This window comes from Amblyomma americanum, chromosome 11 (assembly GCF_052857255.1).
Source record: "Amblyomma americanum isolate KBUSLIRL-KWMA chromosome 11, ASM5285725v1, whole genome shotgun sequence".
Taxonomy (NCBI): domain Eukaryota; kingdom Metazoa; phylum Arthropoda; class Arachnida; order Ixodida; family Ixodidae; genus Amblyomma; species Amblyomma americanum.
The window spans coordinates 49,185,364-49,207,016 of record NC_135507.1 but is presented as its reverse complement, the minus strand read 5'-3'; the positions used below and the strand labels follow the sequence as shown (position 1 = coordinate 49,207,016).

General features: G+C 44.8%; 2 protein-coding genes across 3 annotated transcripts; one reads left to right on the top strand and one right to left on the bottom strand.

The window, feature by feature from the left end:
• Positions 1–1,758: 1,758 nt before the first annotated feature.
• On the bottom strand, positions 1,759–9,269 carry snRNP-U1-C (small ribonucleoprotein particle U1 subunit C). Of its 2 annotated transcripts, none has more exons than XM_077642198.1 (6): positions 9,041–9,269; positions 8,565–8,607; positions 7,618–7,726; positions 5,849–5,941; positions 4,280–4,417; positions 1,759–2,008 (listed from the first exon to the last, which is right to left on the bottom strand). In XM_077642198.1, the coding sequence occupies exons 1-6, from the start codon at positions 9,046–9,048 to the stop codon at positions 1,905–1,907; spliced, it is 495 nt and encodes a 164-aa protein (XP_077498324.1). In that variant the 5' UTR covers positions 9,049–9,269; the 3' UTR covers positions 1,759–1,904. The 2 variants fall into 2 exon arrangements, with proteins under 2 accessions (XP_077498324.1, XP_077498323.1); XM_077642197.1 differs by having other exon boundaries at positions 8,565–8,610; positions 9,041–9,181.
• Positions 9,270–9,538: 269 nt separating this feature from the next.
• Positions 9,539–21,434, top strand: LOC144109410 (transmembrane emp24 domain-containing protein 5-like). The gene is made up of 4 exons (XM_077642196.1): positions 9,539–9,803; positions 13,000–13,121; positions 15,151–15,340; positions 17,073–21,434. The coding sequence occupies exons 1-4, from the start codon at positions 9,588–9,590 to the stop codon at positions 17,307–17,309; spliced, it is 765 nt and encodes a 254-aa protein (XP_077498322.1). The 5' UTR covers positions 9,539–9,587; the 3' UTR covers positions 17,310–21,434.
• Positions 21,435–21,653: the final 219 nt, after the last annotated feature.

The window sequence follows — 21,653 nt, the reverse complement described above, 5'->3', positions numbered from 1 at the left end:
CCTCAAGAAGTTTACACTGATACATGCCACCGCAGTTATCAGCGTTGTAAGTGATGCACTAAGTGAAGTCAGCAGGGGCTCTATAAACAGAGTGCCTAAATGAGCGCAGCCAGAAAGCATCCTTGCTGCCCGCCAATTAATGTCCTACACAGCTTTCATATATTGCTTCGTGCTTTCTGCGACATGCAAACACCACATACGTTTCATAAGTCTCAGTCTTTGATTAAGCAGGCACGAAGAACATTTATGCTTTATTTAGTGAACTACTTTTTAGCAGTGAAACACAAAAGCTCCATAAACACAGAGTCAACATGGTGGACAAAAATCATCATCAGCCCGACTACACCCACTGCAGGGCAAAAGCCTATCCTATGCCTCTCCAATTAACCCTGTCCTTTGCCAGCTGTGCCCACCATATGCCCGTTAACTTCTTAATCTCATCTTCTTAATCTCAGAAGCCGGATGTAGCACAAGCTTCACGTCACTTCCGAAGCTTTGCCGACAGGGGTGCAAGCTGCAAAATCAAGCAGCATGCGATTGTCCTGCAATTGTTCCTTTTAGTTCAAAACTGCTGCTTCACGTGGTTTCAACGAAAAAATTGTGTGTAGCCTCGCAGTAACTCGGGTTAGCTCGGAGGAGCGCAGCGCCAGCTGTAGGCAATGGTAGGGCGACCTTGAGAGTGACCTTTGCCAACCTGGAGAAATAAAGTAAATATTGCTGCAACTGGGTCCCGAACTCGCAGTGGCGCTAACAGATCAGCTCCGCTGGCCACTGCACGATAGCACTATGCTATTGCCGCAGCCAATCACCCCTTGTGTTAAACTGCAACACACTCTCGTGCTGCACATTGCACGCCATCGTCTTCATCAATTTCCATCTGCAGCGCGGACAGATCGGATCAGCTTAACCTCAATCAGAGCTTAACCCGTCCAATACCGTCGCCAGACGTGCTGACGACCCAGCAAACAAAACCACGAGCCAACCATGCTAAACACATGCTTTCACGCATCTCCTCAGTTTAAAAAACTCGATTTAACAATGTGAGGAGCAGCGAATAATTATTTTGTTACATCAGGAAATTCGTAAAATCGAGGCAGGCATTTCTCCGGCCTTTGAAATCTTAAAAATGCGACGTAGCGGCACCCATAAAATTTGCCCACAACCCGCGCCTGTGCATTTGAAAAGTCCATGAAAGCGGCCCAAATCGCTTGTGCGCGAGTGCGCCATATGGTAAAATGGAATCAAAGCCAAGGCGGGAAGCGCCGCCTAGTGCAGAGTCCTTTGTCCGTGCAGCCGAGCAGCTTGCAGCCCCGTCAGAACAAAACCAAGGACATGACTTTGGCACCCTGATGTTACTGTTGGCACGCTGCCAACAAGCTGAGAGGCATTGTCGGGATAATAAGCGAGAAATCACTTTTTTTTTACTCAATTACTCCTGAAAAAATTTCATTAAAACGGTTTTTGCAGTCATTTGTTTTACTGTTTCGGGCTATTGAGAACAATGAACCCAATGGGCACTTGCCGGGAAATCAAAATTTGTTCATTCGTTAGATCGTGAACTTCGTAAAATCGGGTTTCGTTGATCTAAATCGAGTTTTAACTGCACGTTAAAACCCCATCAACTTTTCTGACTAAAGTGACCACATGTGACTGTCACTTTTCGACCAAGTCGCACAAACTCCATGACTCGCAAATGTGAATGTACCTCTACAGTCCATTGGAAACAAGTTGCGAGATGCAGTATAGATGTCTGGCACGTGCTATAAAACCACCTTTTATTATCAAATGATGACTCCCTTGTAGGGCCCCTGCAGCACAGTAGTTGCTGATGAGGTGACACAGTCTCTGGTATGTACAAATGGATTGGTGTGAAGCGCTCTCAAGCCACCTATGGCAGGAGCAAATCATTTCTTTGGATTTCCTGCTACTAGAGGTGGTCGCATAGGACCTGGCCCAGGCCCCATTGGTCCCATCATGGGACCCATTGGCCCCATTGGTGGCCTCATGCCTGCAAGGAGAGAAGTACACTTTCAAATCCTGCACAAATTAATCACACAGATGACAAAGGAAATCTGTTGCCCTATTATTGCTTCACTTCCACAGAGAAACCGGAGCTTCTCCCAGATGGGAAAAAAACAAACACGCAAATCATGAAAAGCCATTCAATAACAAAAAAAAAATTGGCGGTGGTTTAGCTCTGGTTAAACCTGGAGTGACGCGAAAGCTACAGCTGACCGAGTGGATATCGCTCAGATGAATAGCAAAGTCAGTCTTTCGCCGCACCGTTTCTCTGGGCGTTCCTTCTGCATCTTTGTCCCACTTGACACGGCGCATGCGCACAGCTGTTGCAGCTCAGTTTCGCTAAGGTCCCTCTATAATTTTTGAGGGAGCTTAGGTTTACTGAGGGACTTTAGGTTTCGCCGGCGCGCCGCGCCGCCGCCAGCAGCAGTTGCTCCGCACCACGTGACAGCGTGGCGGCTGACCACGTGACAGCTGAAGGCTCGAAATGCTACCGTAATGTAGCTATCGCTACAAAACAGATGGCTGGAACAAAATCCATTTCTACTCAATAATTTTCTTGGCAGAGCTCAATGCAGGATGCAACCTAATAAAACAAAAATGCGGAGGAATGTGCAGAAGCGACACAATGACAGGACTGTGGTGAGTACACAGATGGTTAAACAAAAATGGTCGTTTCCTTTTAAGACATTGTTGAAACTGCAATATCAACAAACAAAATATTTTACTGAACTTTGCCAAGGCATTCAACAAAGTACTTCACCAGAGCCTGCTTGTGAAGCTTTCCAAGCTGACCTTCACACAAACATCCTTGCACGGGCTAACGAACTCCTCTTGCATTGGTCTGAGCAACCTTATCAACGACAGAATCTTCTAATGCAGACCCAGTCAACTCTGGGCCTCACCTTCAGCCCCTTACTACTCCCAGTTTAGAATAAAGACTTCGCCCAGCATATATCTCGATGGCCATCTACTTGTCCGCTCATGACTGCACACTCTGTCGCTCAGCGAACCACCATGCTGACCAAGAAACCATCCGGGATGACCTAAACAACATGCAACATTTGTGCTCGCAATGGCTGATGATACTCAACTATAACAAAAGTACAGAGAGAGAGAGAGAAGCCCTTTAATGAAAAAAAAAACAACAATTTATCCAGCGTTTAAAAATAGCCGGCATGCTACTCTGCGTGGGGAAGAGAATTTCGGAGATAAAAGCGGAAGGAGAGCGGTGCGGAAAAGGTAAAAACAAATGCTTTCACTGATCTCAAACAAGCATTCACGTGTCACAATTCCATCCAGGCATTTCCATTCGAATAACATAGCTAATATCATCTGGGAAAATAAAAATGCCAAGGTTCTTAAAACACCACCTGAGGGATGCCCCTCAGCATGCGAGACTACAGGTGTACGAAGCGTGCGTCAGAAGCTTAACAGGAATGTGCTCCAGCCATCAGGAACCCTCGCAGTGGACATTTCAGGAACACTTTCAGAGCTCGTACAGAACACAGAGCAACCAGAGTTGTTCTTTATGCCCACAGAACCTTAAGATAACATATCCAAAATAAACGACCGTCCTGTATAATCTTCCTAGCTGCTGCAAGATTGCTAGTCTTGCCTTGTCTTACAAGTTCTTTCAGCACGCAGATAAGATCCACACATCTGAGTACCGTCAGTATGCATATCTCAGATTAATAGTTATCCACATCATATTTCATGTCCACGAGCTCATACTAATGCATTTGCCAAACTTTTTCTTCCAAGCTACAACTGACCGGAAACAGCTTTGCTGCGACAAATTGTCACTATCAGATGTCCACTGAACTTTATGGATAATGAATAACTAGGCATCTTTCACTGTTCTGGAAATTGTACTAATCTGGCACCCCAGCCCTTATGTAAAACCCGAACTAAAGCGATACGATTTTAGGTAATGCAAGTCCTCTCCTCGCATTTATTGTGGTATCTGCTGAACATCATCTCAGCCTAAGATAAAGCAGATGACCTAAAATCTTGATCTGAAATTCTTTTCCATTTCCTGCACCTTTCTTTAAATCGGTCCTTAATAGTGCTGTAATGGCTCCATTATGTGGCTGGAGCAAAAAGCCTTGGGCCTGAAGACTTTTGACCAAGACTGTACTTACGTTGATTAATTGAAACGGTGCCGATTGCCTTAAAGGAACTCTTGCAATAAACAGTTACCAGAAAGCCTAGCCCTATACAATGCACATCCTTAACATTTAAAAAATGCACTTCATACCTGGCATCATCATGTTGGGTGGCATAGGCCCTGGAGGCCCCATCATGGGCATCGGTCCCGGCATGGGTCCGGGCATGGGTCCTGGCATGGGGCCCATGTGCGGTGGCCCCACCAGAGGCATCCGGGCAGGGGGACCCGCTGAGAGAGCGCAAACGGGAAACAACTTGGCGCATACTGGCGCACTCTCCTAACCTAACCTAACCTTACATGTACCAAATGTAAGGTTAGATGTGTCTGTTTCGTGGACCCTCGTCCGCGTGTGACGCTTCGCTGGAGACTGGAGTGCTGGCTGCACGTTTTTCTTGCTTTCTAGACGTTCTACCGCGCAAAAGCAAGGCCAAAACATGGTCGATACAAAGAGCAGCATGGGCTCATTTTTCAGCAAACGTAATTTCTCTAGTAATTACTTTAGCCTGAAATTACTTCTCCAATGAAATTAATTATATTAGTAAATTACCAGCCCAAAAAATAATAAATTAAGTTACAAATTACCAAAAACTTAGTTTTAACTACTGTAATTTCATCACAGTAATTTAATTACTGCCATGTCTGTTACATGCCCTGCTTGTGCCCATTTCCCAGTCTTGATTCCAGTCAGAACACCATAGAAGGGGCTATGAAACAATTTCATCGATGTTATGTAAAGTAGACGAGTGATAGGTAAATCATCACTTGTCACCTCACTGGAAGAATATTTGAGCAAGCTTCATCTGCACCACAATATTGGCAATAAAAATGATGCCCCTAGTCTTCTGCCTTAACACTTTGAAGTGCCTGAAAAAATAAAGCAAACAGTTTGGGACCACACACTGCCCCTGAATACGCCATGCATCAATGTCCGGTTTGTCTACTTCCGGTGGGTGCATCCGCTTACCCGTTCACCGCCGCCATCGACTGTGTACCTTTCCCCGCTGTCACTGTGAACACAGTTTTCAAGCCACGACTTCTGTAAGCAACCACCGCAATGAGCTTCAAACCCTGCCCCTACAAGTATGACCTGTCTATTAACCGCCTGCTAAGCACTGGCGATGGCAACAATTACTTATCGGCGGGGCTCATGGGACTCGCCCAGCACACGGCCTAGCCGACTGGAGGCAGCCGCGGATACTACAGCAGACAACTGTCACCGTACCAAAGTGTAGCCGTGACATTAAGCTTGCAGAAAATGGCAGCACCAAGCTCCCTGTCACTCGCCACGACATCACCGGTACTCGTTACGTACACACTCTCGAAAAACACATAGTTCCAAAAACCGTCATTATGCTGTTATGAACTGGCCTCATTGCTGTTAAGAATCAATAATAAACCGCTGGCTTCGATCCAGGAACTCATACTTAGTGTGAATGCTCAAAAACATTCGTTCTATGCACTGAACACATACAGCACCGGCAATCTTCAAAACCATTTCATAGGCCCTTTAAGCACACGATTGCTCAGAATAAACTCAGCCTCCTGTAAGTCAGCATCCTTGTGAAATGATACGTGGGTGGCCAACCAAATTTACACAGACGCCGACTTATGTCGGGACAGTGAACCGTCGCCAAGAAAAGAAGCAGACAGATGGCTCACGCTGCAATGCCGCGGGAGGGGGAATCATGGCACCAGTCAGTGGCTTGGCCTGGAACTGGGAGGACTGGATCTTCCCTGCCTTGAATGCCGCCGCTGAAAAATGCAAAGGACGCCAATGGCACACACAGTTTTAGATCACGAGGCACACGCATGAAACAAGAAAGGTAGAGGTGACCACTTCATTTCGTCCTAAAATATCACTGGAAGAACTTAAGCACATGGAGACATGCAGACGCTACAAGCAACTAGGCCAACTGAACCAGAAAGAGCTGATTTTTCTTGGCTGGGACATTTATATCCATGCCCTGAAGCACTTTGGCGTAAACTCACCAGTTCCTAAATAGCGCAAAAGATGTGTTGATTAGGTAACAAGTTAGCTGTTTAGGAGGAGTCGTCCTATGTTGGTAGGACGAACACAAGACAGGCAGACTAACTTGTTACTTAAGAACATTCACGAGCTGCCCTAGCAACAAGTTTTACAAGTGTTGTTTAACGCACTTTGGCACAATTGGCCCAAGGGCGGAATTGGCACGATTCTAAGCACAGCATCTTCAGCCACGATTACACTTGTTCCTTAACTGCAAAGATTCTGAGGAAGCTGTGTAGCTTTCCTTTGTAGCCGTATGGCTTCAATTATTCTCTTGAGTAGTAATGTTTGCATGCAATAGAAAGAAAGCTTCTCCAAAAGCCCTTGTATTCTATCAGAGCTGCCTTCTTCACAAACTACTTCCTGCTCATCATCATCATCTTCCAAGCACATATGGACATCACAGCACTGTTAACTCTCAATAATTAGAACTCAAAGGGGACTAGAAATGTTTTATTTATACAATGTTCAAGTTAAGGTTTATGGGAGCTAACGAAGAGATCCGGAAATTTCGACTACCTGGGGTTCTTTAACATGCACTGACAGACGTTGCGCAGTACAAAGGCCTCTAGAATTTTGTCTCCATCACAATTTGATGGAGGCCGTGGTTGCTCAGTGGTTAGGGCGCTCGTCTACAGAGCCGGAGTACCTGGGTTCAATCCGACCGCGGCGGCCGCATTTCATGGAGCCGAAACGCAATGGCCCGTGTGCTGTGCGATGTCAGTGCATGTTAAAGATCCCCAGGTGGTCGAAATTAGCCCTCCACTACGGCACCTCTTACTTCCTTTCTTCTCTTTGTCCCTCCTTTATCCCTTCCCTTACAGCACAGTTTAGGTGTCCAGCGACAATTACTGCAGCCCCTTCCTTTCCCCAAAACCATTTTTTTTTCTCGAAATTCTAGAGGCCCCTGTACTGTGTGATGTCAGTGCACACTAAAGGGAAAGCATCTTGTTACACCTGACACTGACGGAACTATACCATTAGTCAAATTAAAGGGATTCCACTGCAGTCCACCTTCACTGTACATTTGTGTGCAAACAGAAAACTGCCGACACAACAAACACTGAGGCCTGCAAATGAAGGCATTAAGTGCACTCCCGCATTAAGTGGCACTGGAATTGGTTTAGGCTGCAAAACAAGCATCACTGCAGACAACATAGGAGGCATTTTCAAGGTTTTCGACTGTGAGCAATATAAGCACACCAAAGCTAAAGCCTAAAAAGTGACAGCGGAGAGATGGCTATGAACTTGGCTGCCTGCCTGATGAGTGAAAATGTATAAGATTCCCCATGCATCTAGTCTCAGTGCAACAGCATCTAAAGGCATCTTGTTACATTTTTCTGGTTGCCTGCTTCCATGGCTCACACTGCCACCTTGAAGAGTTTGTGACAAAAAAACTCACTTGTGGCATCAATGAGGTTCTGGGCTTGTTCTTCCATCCACTTCTGGTAGTAGAACTTGACGTTCTCCTTGTGTTTGCGGCCATTGCAGTGGGTCTTGCGCACAGATGGCTGAAGGACAGTTACAAGTATCGACAGTCAGCACACATAATTAGTAGGCAGGCATTAGTTTAAGAGCATGAGGGATTGAGCATGAGTCACTGGTTTAAGAGCATGACAACACTTGTGCACTGTGAGGCTAATGTGCAGTAACCTGTGAAATTAAGACATTTTTCAAGCATTTTTAAGCATTCAGGAAGGCGATCAGATTCGTAGGATACTGAAAAAAAGCTTATTAGGTTATAGATTCATGTTTCACGCATAAAATACGTTAATTCAAGGCATTAGTTTAAGAGCATGAGGTATTGAGCATCAGTCACTGGTTTAAGAGCATGACAACACTTGTGTACTGTGAGGCTAATGTGCAGTAACCTGTGAAATTAAGACATTTCTCACGCATTTTTAAGCATTCAGGAAGGCGATCAGATTCGTAGGATACTGAAAAAAAGCTTATTAGGTTATTAGATTCATGTTTCACGCATAAAATATGTTAATTCAAGGCTAAAGCCCAGGGTTTAATTTCATGTAACTTAGAAGGACTTTGGTGTAGGCCAGTTGGTATGACATCATGAAGAGCAAAACCGCAAAACAAGACGGGACAGAGGCAGGCGACAACACAGGGCGGTGTTGTCGCCTGCCTCTGACCCGTCTTGTTTTGCGGTATTGCTCTTCATGATTTAATTTCATGGTTCGCTTGGCGGCGACTGTATGCTCTCAAGTCCCAAAGCAGCATATCAACCTCCTCCAATCATTAATTCGCGACAGCCTTCCCCACAGGACAGCAGGGACGAACTCGGAGAAATCTAGATAACAAGGGATAACTTCGCGGCGATAAGAGGACTTCACTTACGGAGTCGTGCGTCAGGTAGGTGTCGCAGTAGTCGCAGTAGTACCTACAACATGTGCAAATGGGAGACAAGAACATAGAACGAGCGTATACCACCGTACCAGAGTACCCGAAACATCGCGGAGTGCGTATGGACCAGGCTCATTCATGCAAAGTACCACACACAGGAAAGACAATGCCCTCACATTATTGCTTCTTTTTTTTTAGTTTACCCATAACGTGCTCTCCAAGCGAACTTTAGTCGTTCCACATTGCGGCTTGCTCATTACATACCGGTGTTTTTTACGTCCTTAGGCTTACGCTCGCCCACACCGCTAGCTGCGGCGGGGCTTTAAATAGAACTCAAGTAATATCACCTCCGCAGTGGTAACAGGACATTACAGTATTTCGTAACAAACAGTGCTCTTACGGTCTGGAAACAGAAAGAAATGGGCAAGAGTTAGTACTGTTTTAAGAGCAAAAACTTGGTCAATGCTTACTTCGGCATCTTGACCGGGCAGACACGGGCTGACGACTACAACGGCGTATGAATACGATCGGAACGTATTGTCCGTCCGAATGATTGAATCACGACGGCACGACCACACCAGATCAGTTCCAGGCGAATCGCCTCACATAACACAGAACAGTGAAGGCCTTTTAGCAATTTGTTTCCAGGTGGCTAAAGCGCTAGCGCTCGCCCCACTTGTGAAATGAAACAACAAAAACAAGAAACGAAAACGCGCAAGTGTACAGGTGGCCTCTTTCTGTTCCCGCTAATTTTCGCCTTTTTTCTCGATTCGCATTTACGCCTTTTGTTGTAATAAAAATAAAACAATTTAATTTAAAGTCTGTTTTTAACTATAAAGTAGTCGAAACGCATTAATAGTCACTTTAAGGTAAGAATTTGAAGTAAAATAAACAATAAAACGGGTGTTATTAGACGAAATGTTCTTGGTCGTCTGGCAACGTTGTCACGTTGTATTTGCGTCTTTTTTATTTTTATTACAGTGGCATAGAAGTTTCAAGGTGGGCAGAGCCACGGCTATGTTGTGTGCCGGTGTCGCGCGATCGGCGCGTAAAGCCGTAGCCCTGGACCTTTTACTGTTCGCGATCGTCTTTGCGACGATACTGGGCAGCGTGAGACCGAAGGATGTGTTCGAAGACGCCGAGACTGAACTGACGATCACACTCCGAGCGGGCGGTGTGGAGTGCTTTCACCAGCCAACAAGGCACGGGCAAGTGCTCGAAGTGGAATACCAGGCGAGTCAGCGTGATTTAACTGTGTATTCCGGGCCGGAGGCCGTGAGTGAGCAGGGGCGTCTCTGAGTTGTTTGTGAATGTCCGAGGCCGATTGAGCGCAGTAGCGCACTCCTTGGTGATACACCTCCCCACGGCGCACGTTTGGCGTTATTTTTTAATGCATCGAATCAGTCTCGTTAAATCGCAGTGTTTTGGCGATTTCTGTAACTTTCGACTGCTCGGTACGTTAACTGGTTTCTTGTCATGATACCGTTTGAATTGTTGCTAGCAGCTAAACCCACAATACATCCAAAGAATCGTTAAATTCTCCATGGCGTCATCACCGAAGATTGAGGAAAAACATTTGCAGAGTTAGTTTAATGTCTTCCGCCTTGAGGACTTCTGCCGCCCATTGTGCGTATACACAGTCTAAACCAGTCTAAACGCACGCAAACCGTGAGAAAATTATTGCAAACTGTCCGCCGCTCGCGACAAAAACTAGCTACGTCTAGATAGCGATACGACCATTGCACAAACTTCCGCGTAGTTTCGCGTATTCTGTGTTTAGCTTGCTTCTTAACGGAAAACCGTGACGTAAATTCACGAAGCACGCGATTGTTGCGACGGAACGGAAAAGCGAAATCCCCTTTGGGTTGCTTTCGCAGCAGCTCGATCGAAGAGCGCGCACAACTAACCATGCGAAACACCGGCACTTGCGTGCACTGACCTCGTCCGCGATTCTCTTGCAGACGTAAAAAAAAAAGAAACTTCATCCGTGCGGGAGCAACGCATTACAACTAAAGATTATCCGTTACAGATTAATTCGCCGGCATCGCTGCCGTGACACCGCGTATCATATTGTACTCGCACACAATAAACGTGTCCTCCGTGCCACGTTCATATGCATCGTCACGAGTATTGCTTTATACTCCGGCACTTTCTTTTTTTTATTCCCAAAACGCGAGTTGTAAATGCACGCCTCTCATGCGCACAGTTGAAATCGGCTGCCGCCTTCGTCTGTGCGGTACCGAGTCGGTTTCGGTATGGGCGATTTCCAGAAGCGGTTTTCTCTTGATCAATGCGCACTGGTTGTTTTCGTTCACCTGAAGACTGCGATTATCGTGTATCGCTCTGAGGATCGTTTAAGAGTGCGAGGACGCTAGATTAATTGCGCACCTGTCCGTAATCGCACCCACTGTATACGGTGTAGGGTTCGACTCCCGAACGGTAGTTGACCTTGCTCTGAAAGCGCGCTGTTTCGCTGGGTGCTCGTGATTCGTCCGTTAGATCTATTGGCGCGTAAGTGCTACGTGTCACCGTTAGTCTAACCCACAAACGACGCGGCAGTTATTCTCCTTTTTTTGTGTGTATATTTTTGTGCTTTCCCAGCGGAGAGAACAGCTGCCAAAAGAGCGTCGGCAATGGCTTGGAGCCGCTGTCGTTCGAGTGTCGCAAAATGTGATTCACGTGTCACTTCTCAGAAAAAATGGCTTCTGAACGCGCGTCGGCTCGCCGCTTTGTTCCGTGCCGCCTGTCGCCTGATCGATCATGGCAATCATTGAGAAATCGGCAGAATCTTGTCTACAATGTTAAGCCGGGCGTGTTGGCCTGGCTTTGAACTTGAACAAGTGTAACGTAGACAAGAGCGTAGACATCAACTTTCAAGATTTGAAAGTCTATGCTTTTTAATGTGCTTGCTTCCCTGACCATGTTGTTCTCTGTATTGCACGTGTCAGTTCTGAACGTCTGTCCTCTGTTGCCGGTGCTAGTATTGTTGCGAGATCTCTGGCAGGCTGTTGCTAGCTTTTGGTTCAAGCTCTCCATTTGTCCGGAGCTGTATAGGTTGGCGAGTCTGCTGACCTTGGCAGCGGTGGTCACTTGCCGCTCACCTTTAGAGTTCAACGAAATGGCAGTGAGAACAATTGTGGGGACGCCGCTTTTCCAAGTTGAGGCAGTGAAGCTAATGCCTCGCATTTTCAAATGCAAAATTTTCAGAGTTGCATTTTTCTGCTCTTGGTCCAGCCACTGTCTCGAAGGTCTTGAAAAGGGAAATGGTGCAAGAAAGATTTTATGACCCAAGACGTGATATCTGGGCTTCAAACTATAATTGGAAATTCTTCGTTTTGTTTCTGATATTAAAAAGGAAATAGCGAGAACCATCATAGACAAGAGCTCTGTAGTTTTCTTAACCCATTCCATTTGACAGCATGAACCACAACATTGCAGAAACAAAGTGTAATTTACAGCATTTTGCGTCATTGAATAAAGTCTGGTTCTCAGGGAAGTGCACACACTGTGTTTTAGCTTTGTCCATATTTTGCTTGGTTCTACTGTTTGTTACTTGATAAAGTGCTCTGCATTAATAGTAGCAGGATTTCTTTTGCTTCAAACTTTTGCAAAACGCATGCTGCCTTCACTATCTGAAAGTGCATGCAAGTCTAACTCCATAAGAAGCTAATTGAGGTATTAGCAAAAAGAGGGTTAGCTGTACGTGATATGAAGGTGTCACACTATGTCACGGTAAGTGTATTATATCATGTGGTTCTCAGTTATTCCATTGGACATTCAATCATTCCTTTGGACATGCATTCAAGTTTTTTACATGATCTTTTATAAATACACCACAGTGTCACTGCATCTTTGCACATGATTATTTGTAAAACTAGAAGAGGGCCTTTGTCAGTGCATTGTATGCCCTAGCAGCTCTATGATGCAAAATGCCAATAGCCGCAGTTTCGCTTTCTAAAAAAATTCCAAAATTACCCGCAACAGCAGTTGGCCAAGATTATACCATCGAAAAAAGAGTATATATGCGCGCAATCCAACAAACATGCTTTAACACTTGTCTTTTCATTAAACTTAGTAGAACATAGTAAACTGTATATGAAACAGTTGTGACAAGAAAGGTGACAAAGACGTATGCACTGTGGGGTGCTAAAGGGAGGTGAACACATGAACGAGCCCAGTATTCTAGAAATAAACGTGAAAAATATAGTCAGTTGGATTGGGTTGGTGCCAGGAGCCAAAATCTAGTAAAAGTGCACAAACCAAGGCAACAGGAGAGGTGACCACAAACAGACAATCACCGCATGTCTGTCGTCTTCTTCCTTGGCCCATTTTTGCGTGCACCAACCGGCCGAACTTTTCGAGCATGCCAGTTTTTCCACGCCTGCCTTGAGGCACCAGCAGAGTGAGAACTGCCTGCGTCATGTTGCAGGTCCTCGATGCCAATTTCGGCAACATGGAGGTGCAGCAGAACATGGAGATCAACTTCATCCTCAAGTCGCCGACAGGGCAGGAGCTGATCAACGACCGGTCCAGAACAGAGGCCATCCATAGGTGAGGAAGCTGTTGTATGCCTTGAGTGCTACCCTTGAGCGAGACAGGGCACAGCATGGATGATGCTTTGAAGCGAGAGAATTTCAGGATGGGTGAAGTGTTTTGCTGGAGCAACATGTTTCTGGCCTGCCTCTCCACACTAGGGAAGAGGTGACAGAAGTAGAATAAGAGAGAATATATGAGGCTAAGGATAAGGCCAAAAATTAAATCGAGGACAGTGCAGTGAGCTTCAGAAAGGCAAATGATAAAGAAGGTAATATTAAAAGACCGGAAAAGAGCAGGGGGTGTCAGAGAACAGAGGCAAGTTGATATTATCTAAATGAAAATCAAAAAGAAAAAAATGATCATGTGTAGCGCATGTAATGCATAAGAAGATAATTGCCGGGCGCTTAGGGTAATGAAGTCTATTCCAGTGGAATGCAGCTGTTGAAGGGGCGACAGAGAGTCAGGTGGCAGTTGCCACAGGACAGGGCTGATTGGTAGAGGTGTGCAAATATAAAATTTTTGGTTCCAAGGTGAACGTGAAAATTAAGAGTCATTTGCAAATGGAATCAAATATTCTTGAATAGTTTCAAATATTTTCAAAAAGTTTAGAATATTTAAATAGTTTTGAGTAATTGTGAATATCAGTACAGCTAGTTCAAACTAAAGACAAGTGCTTTGCCACTAAACACAGCTGTGGAAAAAAAAAACGTTCGCTGGAAACAAATTCTGTTTACAGTCATAATCAGCATAGCATGCTATAACTGTAAGGCCTACAAGACATAAATCAACTTTAATAATAAACTTTGTTTTTTAGACTATAGTCGGATACAACTTAAGTCTGCAGTGAAGCTCCACCCACATTCAGGACCACCGCACAGAATCCTTCCACGACAAAAAAGTAGTCCGTAGTTAAAAGTTTTCTCGTTACCAAAACAAGAAACTGGTCACCAGAAAAAAAATTATCAGCTCTAGAATTTTGATATCGGGCTCATTTAATAATTCAAACATGAAAAAGCCGATTTCGTTCTACTGTTGTGCTTGGCTAACGGAGCAATACAGGGTGCCGTGGACCGTGGCCCAGTGTTTGCAACTGCTGTTTTTTTAAGTTGTATCCTACTATAGCACCTTGTTTACAACTCTTTTGGTAACAGTTACATTCAGTGAAAAAAGTCTGATATCACAAAAAAGCTTACCGAGTGCTGTCATGAAGCGTTGTAATTATAAGACGGCCATGAGGTATCTGCGGACACCTCTATTCTGAAGGAGTGACATCAGCGGTCGATTATCGGAGGGGCACGGCGAAAGGCACTGCTGGCAAAACGCAGCAGGGTGGCCGACGAAACGGACACAACAGCGGCAACCCGAGCTGCAACGCGAGCGGAACCACCGCTTCCACGCTCCCACCCGACGCCTCCTGAAGACAGAGCACCGGTTGTGGAATATCGCCCAAAATTCAGCGTTTTGGGTGATAGGACTAGAAGGGGCAGAGTCGTCTCTCTAAATAAAAAGTAGAGTGAATTGATCGCTCATATGTTTTGTTTTTTGGCAAGATGAGACTGAGCAAAAGCCAAAAGGCCCATTTACAGCGAGTGAACGTGCTGAAAATGGCCGCAATGTCGACAAATTAAGTCCGAGGCCAGGGATCCTGCTCCGAAGGGGGCTGCCGTTTTCCAAAAGATTTTTGAACGTACACAAGAGTCGCGCACGCTAAACTCAGAAAATTGCTTATGTAGCGCGAGCGTACATTAAGGCTCGTTATGAAATGGCGTTTGGTGCATGCTATCCCATATACCTACATGCCTATTTTATACCAGCACTACATTCTGCAGCGTCGGAACGTCGCCTGTGCGCTTATCGCAGCTTTGCTAGTGCTGCAAGGAACTGCTGAGATGGAGTATAGATATGACCATGATTCCTTTAAGAAATGGATGTTGAAATTTGAGTCACATGATGTGAATGCACCTTGAAATTTTTCGTCCGTCTTTTTGTGTGCTGTTTGCCTGTAGGATTCTCACTGGTTGTGCATCGCCTATTTTTCCTGCAGGCACGAAGTGAAGGAGCCCGGTGATCACACGCTGTGCTTCGACAACAGCATGTCGACGGTCTCCAGCAAGACTGTCTACTTCGAGGTCTACGTGGACAAGGCAGGCAGCCAGGAAGAAGACGAATGGGACGCGGGCGAGATTCAATACTCACCTGAGCTCATCTACAACGACACTTACAAGGACATTAAGGTGAGGAAACAGAAAAGGCGACTGTGGGTTGCGTCTTCTGTGCGTCAGCCAAGCATTGTTTTGTTTACAGAGAGGTGTAAATTCGACTTAGTCAACCTAATTTATTAAGGCTGCTGTTTCCTGTTTTGTTGGTAAACAAACTGCAGAGCACTTAATAGCATAATATGCTATGCCGTGGAGGTACCTCTAAAATCAAGCTGCCAAATCCAATGTATGTCCTTGTATATTGTAGATTGCGCCATGTCAGTTTTAAGTAGCTTGTTTGTTGTGGACTATTTAGCAGACAAGGGAAAGGAAATGAGGGGCTCGTTTGACATACATACGAATGAAGCAAACAGCCACCGAAACCAAGGCGCATAGGGGAATTTTTTTTTTTAATTAATCTGTGGTGTTGATCACTGGGATAATAATGCTGTGATTATCTGTTGCTGAAAGACAATTCATTATAAAGCAGAAGAAACAACCATGCCGCCGGTAGCATCCGAACACATGACCTCCGAATTTCGAGTCCGGTGCTTGATAGTCTCAGATGTTGACTACAATATTTTTAACGGATCCATGTTCAGCCCATAGCTGGGAAGTGAGGAGTCGTGCTCATTATCACTTGCAAAATGCTGTTTCCAGTACATAGTAGCAAATTTCCAAGAAAGCTCCTTTATACAGCAAAGCCCTGTTGCAAATAGTGTTGGAACTCTAAAATTACTGCAACAGTGAAGTGGTCCTCATTCCCTGTCAGCAAGTAATAACATGTGATACAAGAAATTTCCCCACACAGTGAACCATTTCCAGAGCAGGGTTTTGCTTCAAAGTGCAGTGTTCCTACTTAGTAAAACTTGACTTGAGATTATACTTTGCAGTACTATAATAAACAAAAGACTGCCAAATAGTTCACTTTCACACATCCAAATGTATTCGTGCAGAGCTTGCTACTGTTGCGTGGCCTCACCACAGGAGTGCTTAGGTCAGAATTCACTTTATATTGTCACATAGCGGTGACGGCAGTCGAAGGAGCGATGAAGATGTACAAAAGGTCTTCTAAAAGAAAACTGTTTATTGGGCTGACTTGCGCCCACAATGGACTGAATCACTCGGCGGTGGTGAAGCGACAAGCGTGCTCGGCGGTCGTCGAACAGAATGCCCGCCGCTGTCGGCCGTGCTCAATTTAAAGCTGATAGCGAACTTTCGAGATAAAGCGTGGAAAGTTACCAGAAAATTCCGGAACAACGTAGAATCAGCTCTGCCTGGCTGCGATCAATCGAGATAAATCTAGTCGCGTCTTGCGTCGCAGCAAAGCGATCAAGTGTTGTGGCGGCAGATTTGAACAACGAACAAACACTGCAAATATTCGTGGCAATATAAGGCAGGGCTAACACTCCCTGGCAAGCGTGGCTGATTGGGCTAGTTGGTAATTCGTGACAGCTAAAAAACAGAGCACAACTTCCACACAGCGCTGTGTTTTTTAGGTAACATTGCCTGTGAATTGGCACATGACGACAGCATTGTTCATACATAAATGTGCACAAATATTGCAGCAATGTAGGCGTTGGCATAGAAAGCCACAAATGGAAAAATCCTTTTGCTCAATGTGCAGTGCAAGAGAATGAAGGAAATGTCACCACTTCAGTGTTCTCGATGCAGTACTTCATTTCGTGCCTATATCTGCAGTCAGTGCCAGGGTGGATTGCAATTTCTCTTCTTTTTTTTCCTGTTGCACGCATCCACGCGCATGCAGACTGTGATCAAGAAGGTGCACGAGAACCTGAACCAGGTGACCCACTACCAGGACACCAAGCGGGCGCACGAGGCCCGCGACCGCAATGTGCAGGAGCACAACTTCACCCGCGTCAACCAATTCTCCATGCTGTTCATTGTGGTCATGCTCACGGTGGGTGCCATTCAGGTCTTCATGGTGCGCTCCCTGTTTGAGGAGCGGAGCCGGCTGCGCAAGATCTTCCAGTACCTCTCCTGACAGGCCGCCATCGTTGCCACTCTTACTTCTTGCCACTCTACATCGGCCTCCCGCTTCTCGAGACTCAACTGCCGAGTTTGCGAGAGACGCGCCAGTCTCCACTCGATTGTCGCCTTTGTTTTCCTTTTCCACTAAAAGCGCCACTTTTTTTGCGCTGCCGCTCGTTTTTTTTTTTTTTTCGGTTTTAGTTCGAACGCTTGATTGAGACTTGTTGCTCAAGGGAAGCATTTTTTTTTCCCGTTTACATTTTGTCTTGTTCACGACTTTAGTGCCAGCTGCTCTCTTCTTTCTCTCTGTGCTCACCCCACCCCTTGCCTTTTAGTACCGAGAATTTTTTAAAAATTAAAAAAATTCGCATTTATCTTAGGTGGCGCTGACCATCATGCCAATCATTGCAAAGTGCATAAATAGATACAGAAAGTCCATAGAAATGCCAGCAAGGTTTGAAACGTCAGCTGCATATGCATTCGTTTGCTGGTGGGCAGCTTTCGCTATGTTGTAGTACCAAGTTTTTCACTCCCTTTATTTTTTTTTTTCTTAGTAGCCTGAACTGTGCATTACTAGCCTTCATTTCCAATCTCGTGACAACATTCATCACAAAACTGAAGAAAAAAATTCGCATTTCACATTTCTTGTTTCTTACTCTGTGCTCAGCTCCAGTGATTGAGCAACTCCAACCTCTTCTCGGTGCGCACACTTTCCATTGTGATTATTGTACAGGAATGAATGCATTATGTACATGAGTGCTGTTAACACTTGTTTGAGGTACTTGGAACGACCTGCTGTATCCACTTAGCAATTGCTTCTCGTGTATCTGCCATTCCTTCGTTTAACTAATAACCGTCTTTACTCCTCGCCCTCTCTCTCATTGAAAAATTCTCGCCACTCAACTTTTGTTAGAACTAGGCCGTACAACACACTTCACCCCCGCCTTTGCTGCCTGGTTCCTGGACTGGTTTAGTCTGATTTAGTCGTCATTTCTGGTTTAGTAGTAATAATCGGAGCGTTAGGCCAGCCCCGTTTTCACGACCAGAAGTGCCATTTGCTTGGGCCATAGCACTTTGCTGCCATAGTTTTCGTATCTGTGGAGTGTTCACTTGCAGTGTTGTTTGGACGGTTTTGCGAGTCGCAGAACTTTGATGCTTTTTCAACTCAATAATGTGAGTACTCACGAAACTGAAATGCTTCGTCAGTCTGCAACGAATATGTTAAAGCAATTCGTACTAAGCATGCAAATTTCTCTGGATTAGTCGTGATGTATGATAACAGATTTGTTAGGAAAAATAGTCTCTATCTGAGCCTCGAAAGTAAATAAAAGAAAAATTCGGAATAGGCACTTCAGACTGCTTACATGTGGGAATGCGAAAGCAATTACTGTCTTTGGATGCATTTACATGCACCGACGACACCACCTGGAACACTGTACAATGGACGATTGCAACACAGTTCTGATAAAAAAATTGGTTTAAAGGAAACGGCGTAGTAACTGTCTCACATCTCGATGGACACTTCAACCATGCTTAAGGGAAGAGGCAAAAAGCTGAGAAGGCATACAATTGAAGGTGCATGTGTCATAGATTCGAATCCATGTCGCAAACTAGCCTCCAACTTGACCAGCACATGTAAGCTATATGCAACGAGAAGTCTTATGACACCACCCGGAATGCTGTACGACAAACGGTTACATTCAAATTTTGGTACAAATGCCATTGAAAGAACTGGCGCCAAATTGAGGAGTATATATAGACGAACGACATGTATTTAATTCTCTGAAATGGCAGTGCTCAGCTTGCTGTGTGAGTCATACAGCCGCTTGATGTCGTTGCCGTATTTTTCTTGCCATTGCTGGAATTTTCTGTACCGTCTGCGTGTACACACACTAACACACGCTGTCGGCCTTTCTCATAATGGGACTAGTAATGCTTTCGCATTAAACATTGTTCTTAGTTTTCTAATCGTGTAGCCTAAAATCTGCTAGCCAACAACCAGGTCGAGTCATCTTAGCTATCACGTGGGGAAATATTTTGTCCTTGGAATGTTCCTTTCACGCAAGGCCAAATTCAAGATATTCATGCATTCCTTCTCGCCCAATTTTCTATCCAGGGTTGCCGACTCGGGGCATCTGAAAATGTAAATGGTTTGCCACGAGTCTTGCCATCATTCCTTATTGTTTCTTACTGTTGGTCACCTCCGAGCTGGCAAATAATGCCACTGTGACAAGAATTTCTGATGCAAATCTCTAGCAGCTTTACTGTGCCATAGCCATGTGCTGGTGTAAGCCCATTATCATAAGTATATTGAATGCGACTTTGGCGAATGATTCAATTTCTTTGCATCCAGGGTGCATTGCTTGACATTAAATAGCGCATATGTCTATTCCGGACTGCTTTTCAAGACAGTGTTCAAATTGTTCTTTCACTAAAATTACAGTTCATAAATTTTGTTTGTTGCCTGTTTCTGGAGTAGCATGCATCCACTTAAATTTTCTTTTTCTTTCATGCAAACAGGTGGCTTTCTAGGTATAACGTTACACTTCCTAAATATATCTGCAAAATGTAAATAGGCTCCTTTCTCTGCTGATATATTTTGTCATTTGCTCTCAAAACTGTACTGAGGTGAAATATGCCGCAGACATGCTAATAGAATACTTGTTTAGAACTATTATTGGGCAACTTTCCTTTGAGTGCTGCTGTTGGGTTACCCATGGCGTGGCTGCTTTGAATATGGGCGTTTTTTGTTCTACGTGATTATCGCTATAGCGTTCATGAGAAAAAAAAAATCTGTTCGGAGAACAGCAGCTCTGTGGTTAAGCATATCCGACTTAAGAAGCAGTTGGCTATCATTGTTTTAACACACTCCAATTGATGAATCTGAGCATGCAGATTCTCAACACTTCTCTTTCCCTAGTTCAGCGGTGCAAGATTTGAAAAAACGGGAGTGCTTATGCTTCTGTTAACACTATTTGGTGTATCAACTCAATCGTGATGGAATATGAAACAAGTCGTGATAGCCAGAGCTTGTTTTGGGCATCTAGTGGAACTAGAAGTGACCTTCCTAGTCATGCGATGGTAGATGTCAAAGCCATTTGGGGAAACAGCCCCGTTTAAAGGCCATTTTGGTGATTACAACGTGCTCCCAAGCCGGCGCGGTGTCTCGAGGCCCAGGTCTGACGCTGCAAGTCAGTTCACTTCCTGCGCAAATGTTTCGTTCATGTTTTTACCTTCTTGTTATCACTCTCTGTATTTCTGAAATCCTTTTGCACTTGGGCATTATTTTTTCCTGCTGCCTGTTTATTACGGCTGTTCATTTTAGCTTTACGTTTTGTATGAAGCAAAGATATGTGCATGTTCTTGCATATCCGGCGGCAACCCTCCTTGTTACTTGTAAGTGTGGTTGAAAGCGTGTTGAGAGAGTCGCTTAAAGTGGTGGCTGAAAAATGGTCACCATTCGAGGTGCCACTCTGATGCACCATTTCTGTCAAACCAAGGCACGTGTGGAAGTATTTTTTTTTACCATTTTACATGTTGAGGCGTGTGTGTGCGCGTGCGCGTTTTGTTTGTATTGTAAAAAGCAGCTGTTTGTGCCCATTCTACTTGGGAAAGAAAGCTACTGATTGGAATGTTACGTGAACCTTGTTTATGAGGCATCTTTCCAATTTCCAGCTATGTTAAGATTGCAAAGCCAGTGCTTACAGAGACGTTATTTGTAGTTGCTGTACAACTCAACAGTTGCCATCGTTTTCATTGCGTATAGTGCCCGTACTGACGGGTTAAATACACCCTCTGTGGCAATGCAGATATGTATAATGAATCTGGATCATTACTGAAAATGACAACACAGCCAACATTAAAGATGAGGTAGCAGTTGATGTGGGTTATACGTTTGCAGCTGTACACAGAAAAAAGAAGCTGTATATGGTAGAAACATGTTGCGTTGTAACCTTTTTTTTTTGTTTATTCACGTGATTCTGATGCATACCAAAGATGGACGTGGGAGTACAATACGATGAGAACGCTTTGTTCACGTAACTGTGTGTGTGTGTGGTGGCAGCTGCCTTCACTTGTCGGAGTGAATGGCACGCTGCTTTTTGTCAGAAATGCAATAAACTCTGTGATTCACTATGAATGGCATCTTGCTGTATTACTTCTTTAATGTGCACGTGCACCCAAGATCATAACTTTTGAAACACTTTTGAAACTTTGGTGAGGAAATTCAATTCCTTTGCATACAGGGTGCATTGCTCAAGATTAATGGTGTACTGTGTAATTCGGACACTTGGAATTGGGCTGCATATATCTATTCCAGGCTTGATCCTTATTTTCGTGGAAGTTTTTTCACAAATGC